Genomic DNA, 24,935 nt, shown 5'->3' on the forward strand with positions numbered 1-24,935 from the left:
TAAATTTATTTGCAGAAGAATTTAATCCATCTGACAAAAATAAAACAGAATAATTTGATGGTACAAATGAGCGTAAAATGTTTTTGCATATTGAAGTTTTAACAGTTTAAAAACTGGTAAAATATGGTGCAAAAGTGGAATACTTTTTTTATCTAAAAATAAAATTTTGGGTTATTATTATTATTATTATTAGGTTATTTATATTATGAATTGTAATATGTCCCATGTATGCTTGATACTAAAAATAAAATTATTCACAGTCTAGTTAAGAAACATTTTTAAGATAAGCATACTAATTATAACTAAATTAGTGAATTGATGCACACTAACAGCGCCCAGACCTCAAAATAAAATTTATAAATCTAATAAAAGCTGATGATCATTTGAAAATTTTGACTGTTCGTATACATTTTTTCCCAACAAGACCTAAAAATTTTGGTCTTTTGGGAAATAATGTGTATCTTCAATAACGAATGGTCAAAATTTTTAAATGATTGATATCCGATCCCTTAAGGAAGCCAATAACTTATTTCCATAGCTCTTGGCACTGTTGTTGAATTGATTATAATAAGGCTAATAATTACATTGTATAACACACCAAAACAATTGTTTGGGGCATTTTCCACAGCCCCCCCCCCAAAAAAATAATTCACATGGGACATAAATTGCACCCTTATCAAGCTTTGGTATCTCCTTTATAGACCCCATGCAAAATAACATTCCTCTTGTGTGTCAACTTTATTTGTCTCTTACACAGCTAGGTCATGCCTCCCTTCCTGAAAAAGTTGGCAAACGTTCACCCTAAATCCGTACACCCCGTGTGTTATTATTGATTGCTCCATTATGTTTCCCTTTTTTTCAGAACTGAAGGGTCCTCTGCATGAAGAGTTTAATAAGTTGGCCAAAAAGTATGGTGATATATTCTCCATCAAGATTGGCAACAACTGGGCTGTCATCCTTAATAATCTTGAATTTGCTAAGGAGGCCTTCTTGAAGAAGCCTGTAGAATTTGCTGGAAGGCCTGAAAGTTATTCAGGTAAGAGTTTTACATTTTTAGACAAATCCTCATAGTACGATGTCAACTTAGCTCACTTCCGAGAATTTTGAATACATGTATCGTGTATTGAGACATGGCTGTTTTTATTTGTTTTCATGGTCTATGGTTTGTTTAAAATAGGCCTGTTATCGATTCAGTTTTTGAAGTCGATATATCGGAAGCAATTATACGACATATCGATACAGTATCGATATAATGACACATTTAAAGGGTTCACAAATGTTTAGTGTTCCCCATACAAAATAAATTTTTACAAAATTCTAAAAATTATTGATATAAAATGATTGATATACATGTATTTTGTTTGACACACTGGGGCCAATTTACAATGTCACACATCGTTGTATTTGGTCCAAGCTCATGGCTATCAGGGGCTGTGCAATAATTATGAGCCCTGGGGGAGGGTAAAAGTGGGGGGCAAGAAATTTTTGGTGAGCCAAAAGGGGGGAGGCAAGAAATTTTTGGCCAGCCGAGAGGGGGGCAAGCGATTTTTGGCACACATTCATGGGGCGCCTTTTTATATAAAACGCTCTAAAAAGGCTTAGGAAAATAGTACGGAAACGCTTTAATATGCAAATTTTCCTACTGCGCTCGCAACATATATCTAGACCAATTAAGGTTTGAAAATTGGGAACCCAAAAATTTGGCATATGTGCAGGCCAAGGGGGGGCAAGCGATTTTTGGCAGGCCGTTCGGAAATTTTACCCCGGGGGGCTCATAATTATTGCACAGCCCCTCACATGTGGGTCAAGAGATACATACAAGTCCAAGGTGGTTACTACCGGTATTATAGTTCAATGCCCTGCAGATTGAAAGTTACCTTTTGGTCCATTCAGCTAGCTCTCTCAAAGCATGAAGAATTTAGATTATATTATGCATCAGACTGCATACTGCTCTTTATTTTCCTGAGTTTTTCAAACATGTCGTGTGTTTGCACTACAAAGTTCAAAATAATTTTCGATGGAACATCCAAATGTAATTAGGTGACCGTAACCCCTGTTATACATGTGGAAGGACATTTCAAGTAGGGTTGGTCATTCATTTTGTTGTTTCTCTTAAAGGATGTCTCTGGCAATCACAACATTATGCCTTATCCCGGGGTGGGATGAAGGCATAGATGCGTGAAAGAAAACATGGATTTAGGGTGGTTTTGAAAAGCAAAAAGAGGATCCGTGATTATGGTCTCAAAACACTCACTTGAAGAAGGGTTGTTGAAGCCTCAAAAATCACAAAAAATTCGGAGCTGACTTCAACAGTGCCTTGAATAGCCAATCATCACTACTGAATGACACTCATAACGACACATGCAATATCTAGCCTTGTTTAGGCAAAATTTCAAGCCAATTCCTCGTGTAGGGTGTTTTTTCAATGTATCTCCTTGTGTAGGGGAAATTTCAAACCAATTCCTTGCTTAGGGTGTTTTCATTTGAGTAAAATCCTCATTTAGGGTTGGTTTGACAAATTTTGGACATCCTTAGGGTCATTTTTGAAAGTCAATTCACACGGATGCTTACAACTTTTATACATCGTCGGACGCATCACATACTGGTCTATCTCGAAAAACACGCATTTTGAGAAAATCGCAATTGAAAATCTTCGTATTAAGTTAACCTTTCTATAATTTAATTAGACTATGGATTTTTTAATGAAAGTGGTTTTAAATTAAAGCATATACTTAACAAATTTATTTAAGTGGAATTTTGAATTATATTTATGTATGCAGTGTTGCTTAAAACTACACTAAAGTTGTAGTTCTGTATGTGAAATAGTTAATTTTCCGATATCGTATTTAAAATTCGTTTCATACTGGTCTATCTTGGGGGCTATCTCGATTTATGCGAACAATGATGTGACTTTAGGCGCATCACATACTGGTCTATCTCGAGATAGACCAGTATGTAATGCACTTTCAATACGTTATCTGGAAATTAACGATTTCACATACAGAACTACAACTTAAGTGTAGTTTTAAGCAATATTACATACATAAATATAATTCAAGATTCCACTTAAATAAATCTGCTAAGTATATGCTTTAATTTAAAACCACTTTCATGAACATCCGTAGTCTAATTAAATTATAGAAAGTTAAACTTAATACTAAGATTTTCAATTGCGATTTTCTAGAAATGCATGTTTTTTTCGAGATAGATCAGTATGTTTTTTTTCTTTTTTTTAAAAAATCATAGATAGTTTAAATTAAACATTTTATAACTAATTATCTAGGAAAAATTGAGGTCTGTAATTTGTTGTATTTGAAGAGCTCCGTAAAAAAGAACTATATACCAATTTTCTCAAAAAAGTCAAAAATTCAAGATAGACCAGTATGTGATGCACCCGACGACATGAGTGGCCCCCCCATGATAGAAAATTAATAAACAAGCATGAATCACATGGTGTTATTTTAAACAAACTCATATTGACCATAAAAGTGAATTAATACAGCCGTCTCTCAAAATGCAATATTCCAAATTCCCGGGCACCAGAATTGTCTAGTGCAGTGATGTCCCAGTAATACAATGAAGGCTGACAACATTGAGCACAAATAACCATGACGTCTTTGCACTAGACAATTTCGGCGCTGGATTTTGAATATCGCGTATTGAGAACTGCTGTTTTTATTTGTTTTTATGCTCATTTGAGTTTGTTTTAAATAAAATCATGTGATTCCTGCTTGATAATTATTTTTCGAACATATAAGGCATAATGTTGTGATTGCCAGAGGCATCCTTTAAATCTTTTAAATCACCAAACTCTGTAAAAAAAACCCAAACCTGTTTTTTTTTTTCGGACTGAAACAATTAATTTAATATATCCTTTGTTTTTTATAGCTGAAGTGTTTTCCCAAGGCTACAAAGATATTGCGCTTAGTACATACAATGATACATGGAAACTTCATCGCAAGATTGGACATAGCGCCATCAGGTAAGGTGAAATATCAAGTGCTTGATTGATTGATGATCAAATTGATCAATTGATTAATTGAATTCTGTTTTATAAAAAACTTTGTATGTACAAAGGGGATCTTTGAAGGAGGAGATGATTTTTTCATCAGGTGCCCAAATGATGATTATGATATTCAACCTAATTAGCATCCATGCGGCGTATTTGGGGGGCTTTGGGGCGGTAAAAGCAGGGGGTGCCAAAAGCGAGGGGCGGCGGAAGAAGAAGGGGGGCAAAAAAGAAGGAGGCAGCAAAAAGAGTAAGTAAATAAAAAAGTGCGGAAAAATTTGAAAAAGTATAAAATTACTTTTTTTTTTTTTTTTTTTTTTGCTTTACGCCACTGGCATCCCTCCCCATAAGCACTCTTACAGAATATTTGGACCACAACTGACCAAAACCTTTCAATCACATGTATAACTAAATTCCATCAAATGTCTGAACGAAATTAACTTCTAAAACCTTCCAGTTTCGGATTATGATGATTTTGACTTCAGATACATTGTATTTTGAATGTTTATGCATGGAATTTCCCATTTGTAATGTTCATTTAAACGACTGTCTTATGCATTAGGGGTGCTAATCAGTGTTCGAAATATGCCTCAGGCCAGCCGGGCTTGACCTTAAAAAGTTACCTGCCAGCCGGGCCGGCAACTAGATGCCAGTCAGAAAAGTTACCGGCCAGGCCAAAAAGTTACAGGCCAATGGCCGGCTGACCGGCCCTATTTCGAACGCTGGTGCTAATTAGGTTGAATACGATACAGTCTTATGAATGACCATTAGCAGGTATCTCAACAAATGGGGGAAGTGAGTGGGATAGCATAGCCATACAGATTTGGATCACCGAGGTATGGACATTAAGTTTATTTGGTTTTCAGTCCATGCTCACTTTTGTTATGACGTTATTATAATACTTTCACAGGTGTTTTACGGTTTTAAAACTGGACTTTCTTCCATATTGAATGTACAGTATACCAGTATAGATAATGGTGCAAATAGCCAAAGTAGCTGAAAGCGCCAAAAACAAAAAACTACTAGTACTACTTTAAGTAGTTGGACAACTACTCAAAGTAGTCCAATTTTTCATGTTGATGACTGTCATTGCGCGCCATGTATGAATAACCACATAACCCATTGACACCTGGTTATATTTTCTTCAAACCAGGCACTTTGCATCCGGAAAGCGACTGGATAAGCTAGTTCACAGCGTTCTACCAAAACTAAGCAGAGCTCTTGATGAAAATGAAGGAAAATCATTTGAACCAAAGGAAGTACTTGGGGTTTCTGTTTATAACATCCTGGCAACCATGTGCTTTGGACATGAGTAAGTAGCACTATATTTTGAATTGTACATTTTTGAAAGCGGTCAGAACATTATAGGGTCACAGAAGATAAGACAAGAGTAGGTTGCTTGAACATATCTGGTTGATCATTAGCCTCCATAAACTTTTCTTAGTTTAGGGTACTTAAAACACCACTGAATCTCCCTTAAAAAAAAAAAAAAAAAAAAAAAAAAGCGCAGTGATTTATAGTGCGCTACGCACAGGCACAATGCCTAGACGTTGATCCACAAGCCTCAGCACACTTTACAGGTTGTCGCTGACCACTACGGACCCACATCATTCCATAAACCATTAAACAACAAATCAGGGAATTTGCTGCTACAAGAGCGCACACCCTATAGACAATCCACAAATAACCATCGCAACCAGGATCAGCTCCCCGAGTTTCATACGGGTTACAACGAGACAATTAGCAGTAAGTTCCTTGTCCAAGGGAATTTCAAGCTAACTCAATTTTCCACGAGAGCATACTAGGCACCGCCAGGGTTCGAACCCGCAACCTCTCGCACCATAGTCAAACGCCTTATCGATTGAGCTAACTTGACTGTTATTGTTAAATTCCAAAAAGGCTTGGTTTGGCAGTCCTTTTTTAAAAACTAACCTGGGGACCATGCTTTTTGAACGAGTGAAAAAAGCATTGTACATCACATTACCATTGAAAAAAGAAGTGTTACTTGTTATTCAGGAGTTGGTTTTTGTTCACAGAGTGAACATTTCCCTCCACTTGAACCCATATCTCATATGCACAGTTTATCCCTTACATACACTGTGTCTTGAATATCTATTGTAGCCCATCAACTCTGTGGTTAAGAGGCTAGGAAACAATTCCCTAATGTCTTATACCCAGGTTTGTATCCCTTTATCTAATCCTGCCCCACGTGACAAGGACTTAGCACATCTTATCTTGTATAGAGACAATGGTAGCCAGGACTATTTTTTTGCCTTTTTTCTAAGCATGTTTACTATTGGATTGAGCCATCACATGATTATAATAGCTTTACTGATTGGTGGGTAAGGTCATTGCTATTGTTTATTTTGTGATAAGGCTGAGCATATATTACTGCATATATGAAAAATACACTGCATAGTTTGATACAGGCGATTTACTCAATTACTTCCAACTGACGAAATTAAGTTCCTGTTATCTACCCAGTAATGTTTGCTTATCTTAATTGGAACCCTAATAGTTATTTGGCCAAGGTTATTATCTGCATGGTATAATTGAATTTCAATAGGCCTATAGTGATATTGCATTTCTTGCTGGAGAGTTATATAAGCCAGAGTCAGGATGTAGGTATCATTATGCCTCAAATCACTAATTTATTGTAAGATCAGTGCAGAGTAGGTTAGATATGAAAATGGAAAGTTAGAACAAATAACTATACACCTGATCCGTGAACTGTGTCTTTTTGAAAGACTCTTCTTGTTGAGTATACATTTTGTATAGTTTATCTTTTGTTCTAATTGATTTAATGAATCCATTAGTTACCCAAGGTTTTTTAGGAGTATTACGTTTAGAGATTTTTATTTTTAATAGTACAGTGTAAGTCGAGAAGTTAAGTGAACATATTTATGAATTTATTATATGCGACATCGGGGTTGGGCGAGCTTTCAACAAAGCATCAGAATTTGAACCTTACCCACATATCGTGGAGAGGTTTCAAATTCTGATGCAAAAATTCATGACGCTAACAAGGGTGCTCCCCTGGGTCTGTCTGGAGGTTGAACTTAAAGGTACGTACAGTAAAATTGCAGTTACTCAATAAAATGAGTAACCCACCCTTGTTATCCACATTATGTCTTGTGTTGTTATTGTCCTGCCAACAAGGAACAAGTTCATGAAAGAACAATAAAATGAGCACAATCTGTATGTGTGTGAGGGGTGTGTATCTATGGATGTTGCCATGTTTGGTAATAAAAATGTTTTAACATACATCTTTTGAGGATTTCTACCATATGTTTTGATGGATTTTAATGGGACTTGGGCTACATTGACATGTATGATGTCAACAGTACAGATATGAGGTCATTTGAGATAATTCTACAAATACAGAAGTTGATGACTTTTTATGGTACGGTACTTGCAAGGAATGATCCTTTGGTCAGGGTCAATGTAGAGTGGATTTTGAATATAGGGTCAACAGTCATTTAGAGGTCAAGTGAGGTCATTGTTGATTTAGGGCATCAATGATTAGCATTTTGTCATTTCTCCCACATAATTTGATGGATTTCCAGAAGACTTGAACACAAAGACCTTTGAGTACAATGGTATTTGTGATGGCCATAGATGTGAGGTCAAAGGTTATTTAAAGGTCATTTTACAAATGTTCATTCTTTACAAACTTGCATTTTCTGATCGCATTATTCAGCAGAGATGTAATTTAATTTACTAATCTACTTGTTCATCTGTCTTTCAACCATTTTCTCTCTTTTCCAGGTATTCACTTGGGGATCCAAAATTGAAGTATTTTATAGACTTCAATAAAACAATTATAGACGAATTTGGTAATGGCGTGCCTGCAGATTACGTACCCATCCTGAAGTATGTCCCTGATAAGAAGACTAAAAAAATGCATGAAATGACTGAAGAATTCCATGGAGAGCTACAGAAGGAAGTGGAAGCTCACAAAGAAAACTATGATCCAGGTAAGTATTGGGCTATTCCATTTAAAATCCACATCCCCTGTGGAATATTTCACCACCACCCACTTGCACCCTGGTCTATAGATGTATGTGTTCAATCCCTGTGGATGATTTCACCACCACCCACTTGCACCCTGGCCTATAGATGTATGTGTTCAATCCCTGTGGAAGATTTCACCACCACCCACTTGCACCCTGGCCTATAGACCACTTGGCATCACTGTTTATCAACAAAGGCGAGGGACTCGTCTCTCGATATGCTCGAACGAGCCACTACACTGTTCAATGGCTTTCCTGTACTATATGAAATGTGGCGGGCGATTTAAAATGCATGTGCCCTTAGCAGACTACGATGCGTAGTCCTGGCCTATAGATGTAAGTGTTCAATCCCTGTGGATGATTTCACCACCACCCACTTGCACCCTGGCCTATAGATGTATGTGTTCAATCCCTGTGGATGATTTCACCACCACCCACTTGCATCCTGGCCTATAGATGTAAGTGTTCAATCCCTGTGGATGATTTTACCACCACCCACTTGCACCCTGGCCTATAGATGTATGTGTTCAATCCCTGTGGATGATTTTACCACCACCCACTTGCATCCTGGCCTATAGATGTATGTGTTCAATCCCTGTGGATATTTCACCACCACCCACTTGCATCCTGGCCTATAGATGTAAGTGTTCAATCCCTGTGGATGATTTTACCACCACCCACTTGCACCCTGGCCTATAGATGTATGTGTTCAATCCCTGTGGATGGTTTCACCACCACCCACTTGCACCCTGGCCTATAGATGTATGTGTTCAATCCCTTTGGATGATTTTACCACCACCCACTTGCACCCTGGCCTATAGATGTATGTGTTCAATCCCTGTGGATGATTTCACCACCACCCACTTACACCCTGGCTATAGATGTAAGTGTTCAATCCCTGTGGATGATTTTACCACCACCCACTTGCACCCTGGCCTATAGATGTATGTGTTCAATCCCTGTGGATGGTTTCACCACCACCCACTTGCACCCTGGCCTATAGATGTATGTGTTCAATCCCTGTGGATGATTTCACCACCATCCACTTGCACCCTGGCCTATAGATGTATGTGTTCAATCCTGTGGATGATTTCACCACCACCCACTTGCACCCTGGCCTATAGATGTAAGTGTTCAATCCCTGTGGATGATTTCACCACCATCCACTTGCACCCTGGCCTATAGATGTATGTGTTCAATCCCTGTGGATGATTTTACCACCACCCACTTGCACCCTGGCCTATAGATGTATGTGTTCAATCCATGTGGATGATTTCACCACCACCCACTTGCACCCTGGCCTATAGATGTATGTGTTCAATCCCTGTGGATGATTTTACCACCACCCACTTGCACCCTGGCCTATAGATGTACGTGTTCAATCCCTGTGGAATATTTCACCACCACCCACTTGCACCCTGGCCTATAGATGTAATAAGTGTTCAATCCCTGTGGATGATTTCACCACCATCTCAGTTGGACCCTGGCCTATAGATGTATGTGTTCAATCCCTGTGGATGATTTCACCACCACCCACTTGCACCTGGCCTATAGATGTATGTGTTCAATCCCTGTGGATGATTTCACCACCACCCACTTGCACCCTGGCCAATAGATGTATGTGTTCAATCCCTGTGGATGATTTTACCACCCACTTGCACCCTGGCTTATAGATGTATGTGTTCAATCCTTGTGGATGATTTCACCACCACCCACTTGCACCCTGGCCTATAGATGTATGTGTTCAATCCCTGTGGATGATTTCACCACCACCCACTTGCACCCTGGCCTATAGATGTATGTGTTCAATCCCTGTGGATGATTTCACCACCACCCACTTGCACCCTGGCCGATAGTTAAAAATGCAATCCCCAAGCAAATCTTTGTCAAAAAAATGGTGATACAAATATAAAAATGGCCATGATGGATTAATCCTGTTGACCAAAACTACACATACTTGACTTCTCCGAAGTCCACTTGCCCGTTTTACATACTCTGGCTATAACATTTAAGCATAAAACTCTGATTTGTATTACCGGTAATTTGTGTGCAATTGATAGATTTTCACATCTGATCTTTTCAGTCACCGTACTCCCTCTGTTAGCTTCTGAAGTGGACTACTTACTTTGAATTGCGGTTAACATTTTTAACACAGGTCTCTATGTAAAGCTAAGCTAAAAATGGCCATGTAACGCACCTGGCCATAACTAGTACTAGTACACAACTATCTATGGACTTTGCGGCGCTTTTGTGTTGGCGCGAAAGTTGGTGGAAGGACATACATGTATACCATGCTTAGTGCTTGTGGTTAAATTGGATTGATAAACAAGTATGATTGACAGTGTGTTTTAGAGAACAAAGTCCGGGGGGTAAAGTTCTGCTTAAAAGCCAAAGTACAAAGGTAGGATTTTTTACTCAGGCTTTGGCGATCAATAAACTGGTAGATTCCAAAATCAGAATTGTTCAGCATTAATGTGAGCCATTATGCAAGATATGTTGCATTCAATAACATAAGTATACTTTACTTTTACTATCACTAATTATATAAACTCTTAATGACCATTTTACTATTAATTATAATCAGTATAATTTTGAGTTCCAACAGGATGCATTCATAATGATTAATAATAACATATTTTTATTTATCAAAATTCGACTATGGCATAGTCTACACATACTTATGAGCCATTCCATGTCAACTCCAGGGATGTGCACCGCAGCACCTCTTCAATTTTTTTCTTTTTCTGTGTGGTGGTAGATATTGATGAGGAAGTAAAATCCTGAAAATTTGAGCTTCATACTTCATTTCGTTTTCCCGTGGCATCAATTTGAAATTTAGGGGGGTCAGCGTAAAAAAATGTGTCGCAACGCTTGAAAGACGATGTTTGGAGGGCCATAAATGTATAAAGGGAACCCCCAACAACTTTGAAAAGTATGTATCCTGGGGTACTTTTTTGTGTAGAATTCAAATATCTTTTTCGCAAAGTCAAAATATGAGTGTTCCAAAACGCTACTAATTCAACGACGCAACTTGAGATAGCAAAAAGTGGGGGCCTGGGCCAAATTTTGACAAGCCATATCTCCCAAACCGCTTGGAGTTGAGCATTCATTTTTTTCCATGTGTTCATTATGCTCATAGAGGTATGATAGAAATGATTTTCAGCAAAATTTGAGTGGATGACCACTGACAAACCAACCCATTTTGTTGATGTGGTTGGAATGACATATATGTGAGTAGGCAAACCTAACTGATGTTTTTAAAGCAAAGTCATCGAGTCCCAAAGCCAATATCTCTCAGAAATGTTGTCCAAGAACATATTTTCAACATACCTGAAGTTGATGGTGGTGCAAAATGTCTGACATTGGTTTTCAGGGGGTCAAAATGTACAAAACTGTACAATTGGAGTTTTGCATGGGTAATATCTCAGCTAAAAGTATTCTAATAGGCTCAATATGGGATAAGAGTAATGTCCTACCAAAGGGCTGTGACTGGCAAAAAATGGACAAAAAAAATATTTTTACTTTTGGAGTTCTGACCCCCCGAAGTTGGTCCTGGATGGACGAAGTTGTATTTTGAGGGCCCTATATCTTTTAAAGTAAAAGAGTCACAAGTTGTCTGATGCCAGATTTGAATTCTACACAAAAAAGTACCCCAGGATACATACTTTTCAAAGTTGTTGGGGTTCCCTTTATACATTTATGGACCTCCAAACATCGTCTTTCGCGTTGCGACACATTTTTTACGCTGACCCCCCTAAATTTCAAATTGATGCCACGGGAAAACGAAATGGAGTGTGAAGCTCAAATTTTCAGGATTTTACTTTCTCATCAATATCTACCACCACACAGAAAAAGAAAAAAATTGAAGAGGTGTTGCGGTGCACATCCCTGGAGTTGACATGGAATGGCTCTTATGCATTTCAAGCAAAATATATCAGTCATCATGAATTTTGTGCATCTCTTCACAGAAAATGTTCGGGATTTGATCGATTCCTTGTTGATGGAACAAGAGAATGCCATCGCTGAAGGATCAGCTAAAGTTGACTCGCTGACTGATGTACATCTGCTTCAAACTGTTAGTGACATGTTTCAAGGTAATTCTGGCTATTAAAACAAAGAGTTTTATAACATCCCCATAATGAAAAGGTTCTTTATTAGCTAAATTTGCAAGCAAATTGAGGCTATAGACATGATCTAGATTTCACTATGTTTTTTACTTTCTCTTGCTACATCGTTTGAGAAATGGAGCTGGTAATTTGAGGGGGCGATCAATTGCATGATTGTTCATGATTGTTACTTATTTAGCTAGAAAAATTCGGACCGGAAGTGTGATTTTTGGAGCATTTTGTTACGAAAATTTGTATCAAATTTCAGAGAATAGTCTCCTTTGCAGACTGTTTGTCGTGCTGATCATATTACAAACACTGTTCAAACTCCTTGATCTTGTGATGCTGTTGCATTTTGTAAAAGAGATGTAACAGCTGTTGCCTAAATGTTTGCTTTTCAGTGTTGCTTTGCCGTACATTTGGCAAGTCAATAGATAAAGCACCAATTTGGGCTCATGTCGTCTATAGGCCCCTATTTCTGTGCACAAGCCATGAGCAAGCAGTGTCTCAAATCCTCCTAATTAGTGCATATTCAGAACTCTTCTAGCAAAACTTTGTTTATCTGAGGTCTGACCTCGAATCATGATTAGCTGAAAAGATAACAGCCCTTATGCAAACAACTACTTTGTCCAGCAAATTTAAGGCTATGCTGTGGGGAGTTTTGTTTAGATTTTCTCACCCATTTATTTTTCAATACAAATATGTTCAGCCCGGGATGTTCAGCTGCAGATTTCAGTCTTTTCCTATAGAAAGATATAAATTAACACATTAATTTCACTTTAATTTAATAGGCCTATTTTTTCCATAGGGCCTGCACTTTGGCTCGTTTTTTTGCAGGTTTACATGGTCCAATAATCACAAGATGACTGACATGTGGTAACAAAGGAAGCAGTCACTGCAATTTGATTATGTCCCATATGATTGGCCATTCAAGACACCCCTGTGAATATACTATAGCGGCCTTTTCAAAATATAATACCTGTTTGCTTGACTGCATTGACAATACCCGGGAACAATACACACAGTGTATGCATTGGACAAACTTTTAGTACAATAAGCATGATAAGTGATGATGTGACCTCCAGATTTATACATCGTTCGTCTCTCACACTGACGACATTTGATTGAATGGACTGCGCCGTGATTACGGTGAAGGACACCGGTTCAAATCCTTTGTTTGGAGCCAATCGATAAAAGCATGCAGGGCCTCTATACCCTATACCATGTACAGTTTATCCCTTACATAACCTATGTCTTGAATACGCTGGCAACGTTATGTAATAATCGGATTAATTAGAGTCAAGCGGTAGCATGACCAGCAAGTTTTAAAAAAACGACTGATAAAGAAGAATAAACAGATGCACCGCGGACTATATTTACACGAAACAAAACGCTATTGTTCTGTGATATTTTTCGCTGGGTACAAAATATATCTAAAACCATGCTAAATCTTATTTACTGTCCAAAGTGTAATATTTTAATAACTCATTAATTCAAAAAGTTACACCAATCTTACAGTCAATCCGATTGTTTGATAATAAACAAACATTCTTGTATTATTTCACGCGTATTTCATAGCCAAAATTAGTGTAAAATCATAGCTAATCATACTGATATCCAGAATCTTTCGTCACTGCTACAGCCATACATGGCTGTCACTGTCGCACTACTTTTGAGATTCACTTTCAAAATATACCTAGCATTTTCCTGGATACCCTACATACAAATTCTGGATCCCATTCGCCAAAAAATCAAGTTTTTCACAATTATTCTTTTATTCTTTCCGGACCACAGCATACATTCATATTAATAAATACTCCACTTTCACACGTCGTTATATCGGGACGTTCCCGTGGCGAAGTGGTTAAGGCCATGGATTTCTAATCCACTTCTGAAGTTTTGCCCAAGTTGAAACTTCCCACCACCTTTTTAAATGTTTTATTAACCAATTTATTGTCATAAATCAAGAATAACACCATTTCGAACATCCATTGCTATTGTGATAATTATATTTTTTTCATCAAACAAACATGTTTGATTTTTTTATTCACATTTAGGCCTAGGCCTAGGGCCTACTTTCACCATCCAGATGCTTTCACCATGCCTGACTATCATGATATGTTCGTCATTTAAAACACATTTATCAGTGGCTCTGTTCACAGCTCAGACTGAAATTATATTTGGAATAAATATTATAAATTGTCACAAATTAAAATCACAAACAGCGAAAGATGGACAACAACTGCCGCTGAATATTGTTATCCAACTAGATTTCCCCACAGGGCTAATAAAGAACCACAAACCGCGAAATTTGGATATATACTAGATTGCCCTGCAGGGCTATAAAGAATCACACACCACGAAATATGGATATCCAACAACCTTAAACTATAAATTAGCTCCCGATAGAGGGCAGGGCTTGATAAGGAAATTAAAATCACAAACCGCGAAAGATCGCCGACAACCGCCGCTTAATATGGATATCCAACTAGATTGCCCCACAGGGCTACAAAGAACCACAAACCGCGCAATTTGGATATCCAACCAGATTTCCCACAGGCCTATCGATTATAAAGAACCACAAACCGCGAAATATGGATATCCAACAAATTAAGACCACAAACCGCGAAAGATCAACAACAACTGCCGCTCAATATTGATATGCAACTAGATTGCCCGCAGGGCTATAAAGAACCACAAACCGCGGAATTTCGATATGCAACTATTGCCCCACAGGGCTTCAAAAAACCACAAGCCACGAAATATGGATATCCAACAAGCCAGATTATAAAGAACCACAAACCGCGAAATATGGATATCCAACAAATTAGACCACAAACCGCGAAAGATCAACAACAACTGCAGCTCAATATTGATATCTAACTAGATTTCCCGCAGGGCTATAAAGAACCACAAACAGCGACATTTGGATATGCAACTAGATTGCCCCACATGGCTACAAAGAACCAGAAACCACGAAATATGGATAACCAACAAGCTTAAACTATAAATTAGCTACCGATAGAGGGCAGGTTTGATGAAAACTACAAACCACGAAAGATCGTCGACAACCGCCGCTTAATAGGAATATCGAACTAGGTTGCCCCGCAGGGCTACAAAGAACCACAAACATTAAAACACGATTATATTGCCTACTCGGGGCATTTAGACGCTTCCGTAGTATAGGCTTAAATATAATGCGATTTACCAGTTCCGACTTGAAGTAGGCCTAAATCGGACTTACTCTCTGTGTCTCTCTGGCATTGTCAACATTGGGTGTGTGTTGTTCATATTTACATTTTCTTTACATATTTACGTTGCCTTGAATAATTAAAATATATTAAAATGTATATTGATTATTGTGTACGCCTCTTAACATTACAGTCACGTGTGACAAGCAAGTTTTAAAAATAAACGACTGATAAAGTTTTGTTTAATTATTTATTGTCATGAATCCAGAATTGCAACTTCAAACATCTATTTTTCGTTTTATTTGTTTTATGGAGCACATCCTAACCTGGTGACTTTCCAAGCTTGGAGCTACTTGGCTACATTCATAAAAAGAAAAGAAATCTACCAAAAAAACGTTGACAACGTAAAGAAATCAGCAAGTTTAAAAAACCCACCTCGGCTCACTTTTTGAAACTTGGTCCCATTTTAAACACCAACAGCAAATCAGTGTTTTTATTTTATTTCAACAGAACACAGCGTTTCCAACAAGATTACAAGCCTCACGTGTTATTTGTTTAATTCAATCATTAATCATGATTATTATAAAACAAAACACAATAGGATATTGGCTTACCGTGCAAGAACAAGATAATAACCTTTCAGGTCGTTCCAGAAAGCTTACAAATTAATATCGCATCTGCACATTAAAGATACATAACACTTCTGGAAATGTTTTAAATTTATACAAACATGATAAAGTTTAAATCAGTACCTTTTACAAATGGGACCAAGTTTCAAAAAGTGAGCCGAGGTGGGTTTTTTAAACTTGCTGATTTCTTTACGTTGTCAACGCTTTTTTTGGTAGATACTATATAGCAGCAGGTAAAAACAAGTTTTGAATAATCCGCGCTACAAAGTCCCATTCAGTGATCCCAGCGAAAGTGAAAAAAAAAAATCAAATTGTTACGTGTATAAATTTTTTGATGAAAAACAAATGGCAAAAAAACAAAACAGGAAAACGACAGTATTGACGAAGTTGAAGCCCCATTCAAATACATGTAGCTAATTTATATACTGTCAGTACCGGTATACAAATGCATTATTTTTTTTGTCTTAGACACACGGCTTTCGGCTGAACCACTACACTAGCAAGCTATGTTAGCACATCTATGAGCGTGTTTATAGTGAGACAATCTTTCCGTTATTTAGCTAAACTACCGCGTAGTCTAGATTTGCAATGGTTAGTAAAACATAAACAAATATAGACTGCGTGGCAGTCCAGCTAAATACCGCATAATCTGGCTCACTATAAACACGCTCCATGACAATGACGAAACGTACAAAATCAGCCATAGGCCTTTTATGACCTTTGACATTCTTTTGTGGCGAGTGACATGGTCTTTCAATTCACGCCGAGTGTCCTTGACAGGTTCGACTATGCTTCAGTGGTCATGAAAGAATTCAAAAGATAACCTCTGCCCCAATAATCCCAGGCAATTATCTGAAACTGCTCCTCGGATCATAAGAACTCAGTCCTCAAATGATAGTCATAATAATGTCCAAAATATAAAAATTACTGACTATCATTGAAGACTGAGTTCGCAGTCTAGTATCCAAAATCTGAATTTTGATGATTTTTACGATCGTCGGGATGAAAAAAAAAATCAAAAAATCACTGAATGGGCCTTTAGTTCCCTACTCTCCTTACCCTGGCAATATAAATCAAAGAAAAATAAAGAAAAAAATTAATAAAACAAGAAAAGAAAAAAAAGACAAAGAAAACGCATTCTGAATACTGAAGAATGTCTTTCTGATATCAAATAAATTTCATTGTTTGGAATTCACGATATAATACAAATTTTATGACAAATTATTAAAATTTGATATTTTTCACATTTTTGATATATAACAGTCCTCAAGTAAATATCATAAATCTAATGATATATTCTTAAACAGTCCCTGGCATACCATACATGTATAGGCCTATGTATAGTACATTAGTCTGCTTTATCTGTTTTGTGCTGTTTAAGCAAATTTAAACATAATTTCCATAAAATGTAAGCTTTTACTGTCAGATATGTCCCCTTTTAATTTTGAGAAGAACAAGTGAGGTAAAGCAAAGAAAATTGGAATTTACTACTACTAGCGCCAATGAATGTTATACTGATTGTAAAGCGGCACGATCCTCTGGGTGTGTGTGTGTGGGGGTGCGATGTGTGTCCTGCACGCCAGTATTTTTCTGCAACTATAACGGGACGCAATACGATACCGGTATGTTATAAGAATCAAACTTACAAGAAAGATGGCTCTTGTCAAATCCTACAATTCTGTCAGAGAAAATATGCATATTTGCATTAAATTTTTATTAATTGACATAATTGATTAATTAATAAATATTTTATTTAATGATTTACCATAATTCCAAACATGTCAAACAATATGTCAAATTAAAGCTAACGAAATGCTTTATAAATTTGTAAGAGCACATTTTGCAGAATGCATTAGTATTTTAGTTACATGATTCCAAACATTCTATTCCAATTGTTTGCTACACACGCATAGGAGCTGTACTTTTAGAATCCGCGCCTAATCAATAATAATAGTCGTTCAATCCATTGTCAAAGTACTGTGCTCCCTGTAGCATTATAGTGACCAGGTCGCGATATTTTTTCCTAGTCAACATTTGCATCACATAATACATTTACATGATATAGGCCTACACCAGGCACAAAAAGAAACTCGTCAGTTATATTCATCCTTGCTGTTCAATAACTTGATAATTTTGGATTATTCGGAAATATACATTTTGTTAATTGGACTTTTCTTGCTCATTTGACACCATGTTCGTGAACATTGAGCAAGTATTGACCAAGATATGCGCCTCCAAACTCTCAAACCCCAAAATGAAAAGTTGCAATTTTAACGATTCAATTGTGCCTGTTATTAACGTTACACTGTGTGCTTTATTGATTGGCCCGTGGTGCTTGTGTGCAATCCCACGATGCGTTCCCATTGAAAATCGTTGAAAATGCAACTTTTGATTTTGGGGTTTCAGGCTTTGGAGGCGCATATCTTGGTCAATTCTTGTTCGTTTTTCACGAACAGGGTGTCAAATGAGAAAGCAAAGTCCACTTAACAAAATATATATTTCAGAATAATCCACAATTATCAAGTTATTGAACAGAAAGGATGAATATAACTGACGAGTTTCTTTTTGTGCCTGGTGTATATGAGGCTGGATTGAGCTGTGTTCAGTTTTATACGGCGGATTTATTGCCATACTTATTACCTCTTACTTAACAAAAGAAAAACAAATTTATTCCAATTAAAATTCTACCAGGGTTCGAACCCACAACCTTTTATTTAACAGTCGAGATCGAATACCACTACGCTGTGAGTGCTTCTGCCAGCAATGCGTTTGTTCATCATACTTATTGATTACGGAATAAATCGCAAAACACACGATATATATATATATTACTTGTCTATTAGCAATAAATACGTATATAATCTCCAATCAATAATGAACCTTGCCTCCGACTATGCGGTTCCTATGCAAATGTTGACTAGTAAATTAATATAGGCGACCAGGTCCTAGAGTGTGATGGTTTTGTAGCAGATGACAGTGCTCATTCAAGCCTGTCAAGGTCAGTTAGTAGCCACTTGCTGAATGGATGGCCATTATCAGCTATCAAAGAGATGCCTTGTGCAGCTGCCAATCACAGTAGAGGTTTGATAACATTTTGTTAAAAACCCAAATGTGATATAAGGACAAAGCTGTGCATGTTGGTACTTAATTGTTTGGATTCTTATGTTGAAATTCCTTGTATTAGTATTTTTATGTGTAGTGTATATTGTTCATAAATTATATAGCTTTTAAATTTTGGGCATTTTTGCTCTGTTGCACTGTACCATTATGGAATTTGAGCAAATCAATTACCGACACAAGCAGGTATACAGTGTATTATTTTATTTTTATTTCTTATCTCAGGAGCACAGCTCACTTGGTAAGGCGTCAGAATTTGGTATACGAGCTTGAACTTTAAATCGGAAGGTGGTGAGTTCGAGCCTCATCACGGTCACATTAATTTTATAAACCAAATATTGTTCGAACTTTTCATATTTGTTTTTCTTTTATTGTTTCTTTTTCTTTGTCTTTTTTTTCTTCTTGTTTTATTTAATTTTGTCTTTATTTTTCTTTGATTCATATTGCCAGGGTAAGGAGTGGAGGGAACTAACGGCCCATTCAGTGATTTTTTCATCTGGACGATCGTAAAAATCATCAAAATTCAGATTTTGTACAATGATAAAGTCAGTAATAATCTTTTGATCATTATATGACTATCATCATCCGAAGAGCATTTTCTGACTTTTGCATATGACTGTTCAGTCAGAAGGTCTCTTTTGAATTCTTTCATGACCGCTGAAGCAGAGTCAAACCTGTCAAGGACACTCGGCGTGAATTGAACTGATTTAATTTATATACTGACAGTATATAAATTAGCTACATGTAGGCCTATTTGAATGGGGCTTCAACTTCGTCGATACTGCCGTTTTCTTGGGTTTTTGCCATTTTTTTCATTAAAATTTTTTATAAAAGTAACAATTTGATTTTTTTTTTCACTTTCGCTGGGATCACTGAATGGGGCTTTGCAACGCGATATATTCAAAACTTGTATTCACCTACTGTTATAGCATTAATTCGATTATTACACAACTTCGCCAGCGTATTCAAGACATACAATGCAAATAATCACCTAGATTATGACGTTCATACCGTAAATATGGCGGAGTACTCAAATTCATTCAACAAAAGCATGATTACAAGCTATTGCAATCTACCGCGACAGCTCGTCTCACACACATAACAAATGCACTATAGGATCAAATAGGTTGGCGACAACGTTTGATTGAATGCACTGCATTGCGCCATGATTACGGTGAAGGACACCGGTTCAAATCCTTTGTATGGAGCTAATCAATAATTTCACGCACATCCTCTATTATTGCCCAATTATTGCCCGGGATGATTGCACACTGTAAAAGAGCTATTGTTATAATGTTTGATGAAATCGTGTTTAACTATTTGCTTAAGAACGGCACAATGCAGACAAAGCAGACAGATTTACTACATGTGGTACATGTATATACATATAGGGAATGTGTTCGAGTATTACCTAATTATAATAGGGGCGTATCCAAAAATGAATTCACACCCCTTTCAAATGTCGAGCCAAAGTGCAGGCCCTATGATTTTTAATCACATCTGAGTGTGCATGAAAAGTCCAGGTTCCCGACAATTTTAAGGCTATATGGTGGCTATAAAATACCGGTACTATGGTACTTAGCCAATTACATCCTGGTAGAGGGGCCTAGCGATAACATATTATAATTCCGTCACATTTAAGGTTATGCGATGGAAAGCGCGGAGATGCTAACTTTCCTATTTTGTCTACTACTGATTATCTCACCAAAGGTTTTTTAAAGTAGGCCTAAATAATTTTCAACCATATATAACCATACATAGCTAGCTATACATATGTACATAGGTTGTTCAGTGTGAAGTTATGAACCTTGAAAGTTGGTATTTTACTCCAACCTTCTTTGAAAAAATCTTCAACATAGATAGATCCTTAAATGAAGCTGTCTAATGGCAGAGCTCTGCATTTTTTTGAGGAAAGCTTTATTTTAGATAGCTCTATCTCTTGATGCAGATCATATGTATGCAGGTGACTCAGTTTTCATGTTATGAACCTTCAAAGTTTATGCCTTTACTTCCAACCTTTTCTTTAAAAATTCCTCCATATGGACTTAGTTCCTACTGACAGTTCTTAAAAATGGGGCTGTCATCACAGCAGAGCTCTGTCCATTTTTTTTTCAGGAAAGCAGTATTTTAAAAAGGTTCATCTCATGATGTACGTATAGCCTCAGTTTTCATGACCTATTCTGTCCAATTCTCTTCAGGAAAGCTGATTTTCAAATAACTCTACCTCACACTTCCAATTTCAATTTTTGTTTCTATTTAGGTAAATGCACAGTCCATAATAATAATGCTGAATATGGTAACAGACAATAAGTTGTGATATTATGCACCTACAATACCATGACATAATTATACATTAGTTATTTATTATAATATTTATTTCACCGGGTCAATCTTCAGAGTAATAACATCCGCTGAAGACGCTGGTTGACCCGGTAAAAGTGCTCCAGTGAGTGTACCAAATTTGAGTAGCGTAGATGTATAAATTTGCTTTAATCTATTTACGTTTACCGCTACCTATGAATATACATCATTATAATAAATAAGTGGCATGGCCAAAAAAGCTACGGGATGAATGGGTTAGCCTGAATTTGAATTAACAAAGAATTAACCTTAGTTTCTGTTATCAGCTGGAACAGATACAACTACTACCTCTCTTCACTGGTCTGTGGCTCTGATGGCACAACATCCTGAAATCCAAGAGAAAATTGCTGAAGAAATGGACAGGGTAGTTGGGAGAGATCGTCTACCGAGTATAGAAGATCGTGGCAAGCTACCATACACAGAGGCATGCATGTATGAGATGTTGCGTTACGGTTCTAGTGTCCCTGTGGGTGTACCGCATACCACTATTGAAGACACCACACTCGGTAGGTTTTCTCCTGTCTTTTATTACCGTACTGACGCGAGTATAGTCCCACCTTCGAGTAAAGTCCCACCCCCAAACTTTTGAAAAATTTCGGAAATTTAATGGAGTGTCCCAGGACCTAGACCTAAATGCTAGGATCATTCATGGTTGACCTAAAAAAAAAAGAAAAAAAAAAAATTTCAAGATGTTTTGTATTTTAATATGAAAATTAATAATTTGTATTCATGTCATACTCTATTAATGATTTCAAAATGGATTCAAATTCAATGCATTTTTTTTTTTTTTAGGTCAACCATGAATGATCCTAGCATTTAGGTCTAGGTCCTGGGACACTCCAAAGCCGAAAAAATAAATAACTTTAAAAAAAAAAAAAAAAAAAAATTTTGTTTTGTTGAAATTCGAGTATAGTCCCACCCCCCAATTTTGAAAAATGTTCACCCAAAATCGGGGTGGGACTATACTCGCGTCAGTACGGTATATGTATTGCATAGGAAACTGTCATAACCACATTCAAGGGGAGAAATAACCACATCTAGAACATTTTAATGCTTGCATGCTATAGGCTTCAACATTAAAAGTCCAAGTTGAGAAAAAATATTTTCTCAAAATACCAAGAGCTATCTTAAGAACATCTGAACCATTAAAAGGCTTCTTTGTTGATTTCAAATATGGTCATGAAAATGTACAATTCTGAAAATTGAAACGTGTCGTCTGCAGTCGACATCTATCATATGGTAGCGGATAGCAAAATTATGCAGAAAATATTTTCTCAAAATACCAAGAGCTATCTTAAGAACAACTGAACCATTAAAAGGCTTCTTTGTTGATTTCAAATATGGTCATGAAAATGTACAATTCTGAAAATTGAAACTTGTCGTCTGCAGTCGACATCTATTATATGGTAGCGGATATGAACTCTAGTCATTTATTCTTTGAGTAATTGATGATATACATGATCAATATATTGCACATTATGCAAAAGAGTTGTACTTCACTGTTTGATTTAATGACATTACCTTTTACAGGTAACTATGCAATTCCTAAAGACACATGGATATTTGTTAACCATTGGGCTATCCATCGTAGTGAGAAGTTCTGGGATGAACCATTCAAATTCAAACCAGGTACGTCTGTTGACTTAATTGTTCAAGTGATATGTCACCATGATTTGATTGATCAAAAATCCAATATAGGGGCTGAAGAAACAACATATGATGATTTATATGGCGGTATTCTTTACTAAAATACCACGTGAAAGACTAAGCCAGAAGTGCTCTAATTACAGTAAAATTTAAGGTTTTATATTAAATCCGGTATTCTGAGTTCACCGATCGAATGATGGCTGAACATATCGTGTGTGTGTGCATATCGCTATTTGTCTTACGTCTTGACGTATAAACTGTGTGCATGCCATTTTGCTATTCGTCTTACGTCTTGTTTGTACATCCCAGCTGTGTGAAGCTACGCCAATGATCATGATAATAATACGATCAGCGAGCTAATACAAGCATTGTAGACGCTGGAGTGAAATATCAATTTTCTTCATTTTACCTCATTTTACCTCATTTCTTTGGCTCAAAATTAAAAAGGTGTGATCAGTGAAAACTAACATTTAATTAGGAATATATTCTTTATGCAAATCACACATTATGGTTTTAACAAAGCTTAATATCTGATCCCACCTGCCATTTACACATTGGTAGTATATAGGCTTACAAGTAAAGATTTCTTGTCTTTTTTTTCAGAACATTTCTTGGATACATCTGGAGAGGTGCGCCAACATCCCGAAGGATTTCTTCCATTCTCATTTGGTCGTCGTGTTTGCCTCGGTGAAGCTTTTGCCAAAGCAGAGATATTCCTTCTGTTCTCTTGGTTATTTCAACACTACACCTTCTCTATACCACCTGAGCAAGAGGGGACATTTGAGATCAAGTTGGTGACAGGCTCTGCAATAGTACACCAGCCTGATGATTTCTATATTGTCGCCAAGAAACGTTTCTGATTTATCATTTCTGGTCTGGTTTTCTGTGTTATAAGTGAATGACATTGTTGTGCCTTCTCAGTTCTCAGTAAATCAATCATACCTTTGAGGTTAAGGTTTCCATGAGCAGTGCTGTGCAGAGTGCTATTATGATGGTTCTCAGCGTAAGCTAGCAAGATCATATGCTAGATGATAAATTGGGAACCAGTTACATACCATTACTGCATCGTCTTGCATGCATCTCACTATACTTTACATTTATAAAGCACTCTATATAGCAATGGCCATGGAAAACTTGACCACCATATTACTCAAGAGTACCCAAGGACCAGCTGGGGTGCACATCTATGCTGCATCTTTAAGCGTGCGTGCATACATCGGTAAAAATAATATAGCGTACAGTAGTATCCTGTCCCTTAGAAACCAATGGTTTGAGAAAAATGTGTGCATTTTTTAGCTGATATTTATCTATGTTGATATTAAGTTTCAAGAGTATCAAATCACATACTGCCTAACCGTATCCGGCTGAGGGCATACACATACATACTAGACCGGTTTGTCAGCATGCTTACCACACAACCACATAAAAGTAATGTCACTTTAAACTCAAGGTTTGTATTATAATGTAGAATAACTTAGTAGAAATCATGCAAAAATGTGACCAATTATCATGGAATCTCAAATGTGACAATTATTTCAATTTTTTAGTTGTAATATATTCCCTGACCGAAATTTGACACAATTTTGACATATGTCAAAATCATGTCAAACAAAAACGATAAGAATTGGGACCTTTATTTGACACAGATTTGACATAAATTTGACATATGTCAAATTTGTATCAAAAAATTTGACATATTTTTGACATAGTTCTATGTCAAAAGTGTGTCAAATCACATTTGTATCAAAATCATGTCAAACATTATTTTGTGTCAAAATTATGTCAAACAGGATCATATTTGACATACTTTTGATATGTCAAATATGTGTCAAAATATATTTGATACATATTTGACATAGTAC

The 24,935-nt window shown here is 36.8% G+C and overlaps 1 protein-coding gene across 3 annotated transcripts in view; it reads left to right on the top strand.

Moving 5' to 3' along the window:
* Positions 1-24,631, top strand: part of LOC140158874 (steroid 17-alpha-hydroxylase/17,20 lyase-like) — a 51,451-nt gene extending 26,820 nt beyond the window's left edge. For 2 of the 3 annotated variants that reach the window (XM_072182133.1, XM_072182132.1), the window contains exons 3-10: positions 863-1,036; positions 3,889-3,982; positions 5,163-5,321; positions 7,778-7,986; positions 11,991-12,116; positions 21,693-21,932; positions 22,957-23,055; positions 23,677-24,631. In XM_072182133.1, the coding sequence (XP_072038234.1) occupies positions 863-1,036; positions 3,889-3,982; positions 5,163-5,321; positions 7,778-7,986; positions 11,991-12,116; positions 21,693-21,932; positions 22,957-23,055; positions 23,677-23,933 (1,358 nt within the window). In that variant the 3' untranslated portion in view covers positions 23,934-24,631. The remainder of the gene's footprint in view (positions 1-862; positions 1,037-3,888; positions 3,983-5,162; positions 5,322-7,777; positions 7,987-11,990; positions 12,117-21,692; positions 21,933-22,956; positions 23,056-23,676) is intronic. The other variant, XM_072182135.1, reaches the window with a different exon arrangement.
* Positions 24,632-24,935: the final 304 nt, after the last annotated feature.

This window comes from Amphiura filiformis, chromosome 8 (genome assembly GCF_039555335.1).
Source record: "Amphiura filiformis chromosome 8, Afil_fr2py, whole genome shotgun sequence".
In the NCBI taxonomy this organism is placed as follows: Eukaryota; Metazoa; Echinodermata; class Ophiuroidea; order Amphilepidida; family Amphiuridae; genus Amphiura; species Amphiura filiformis.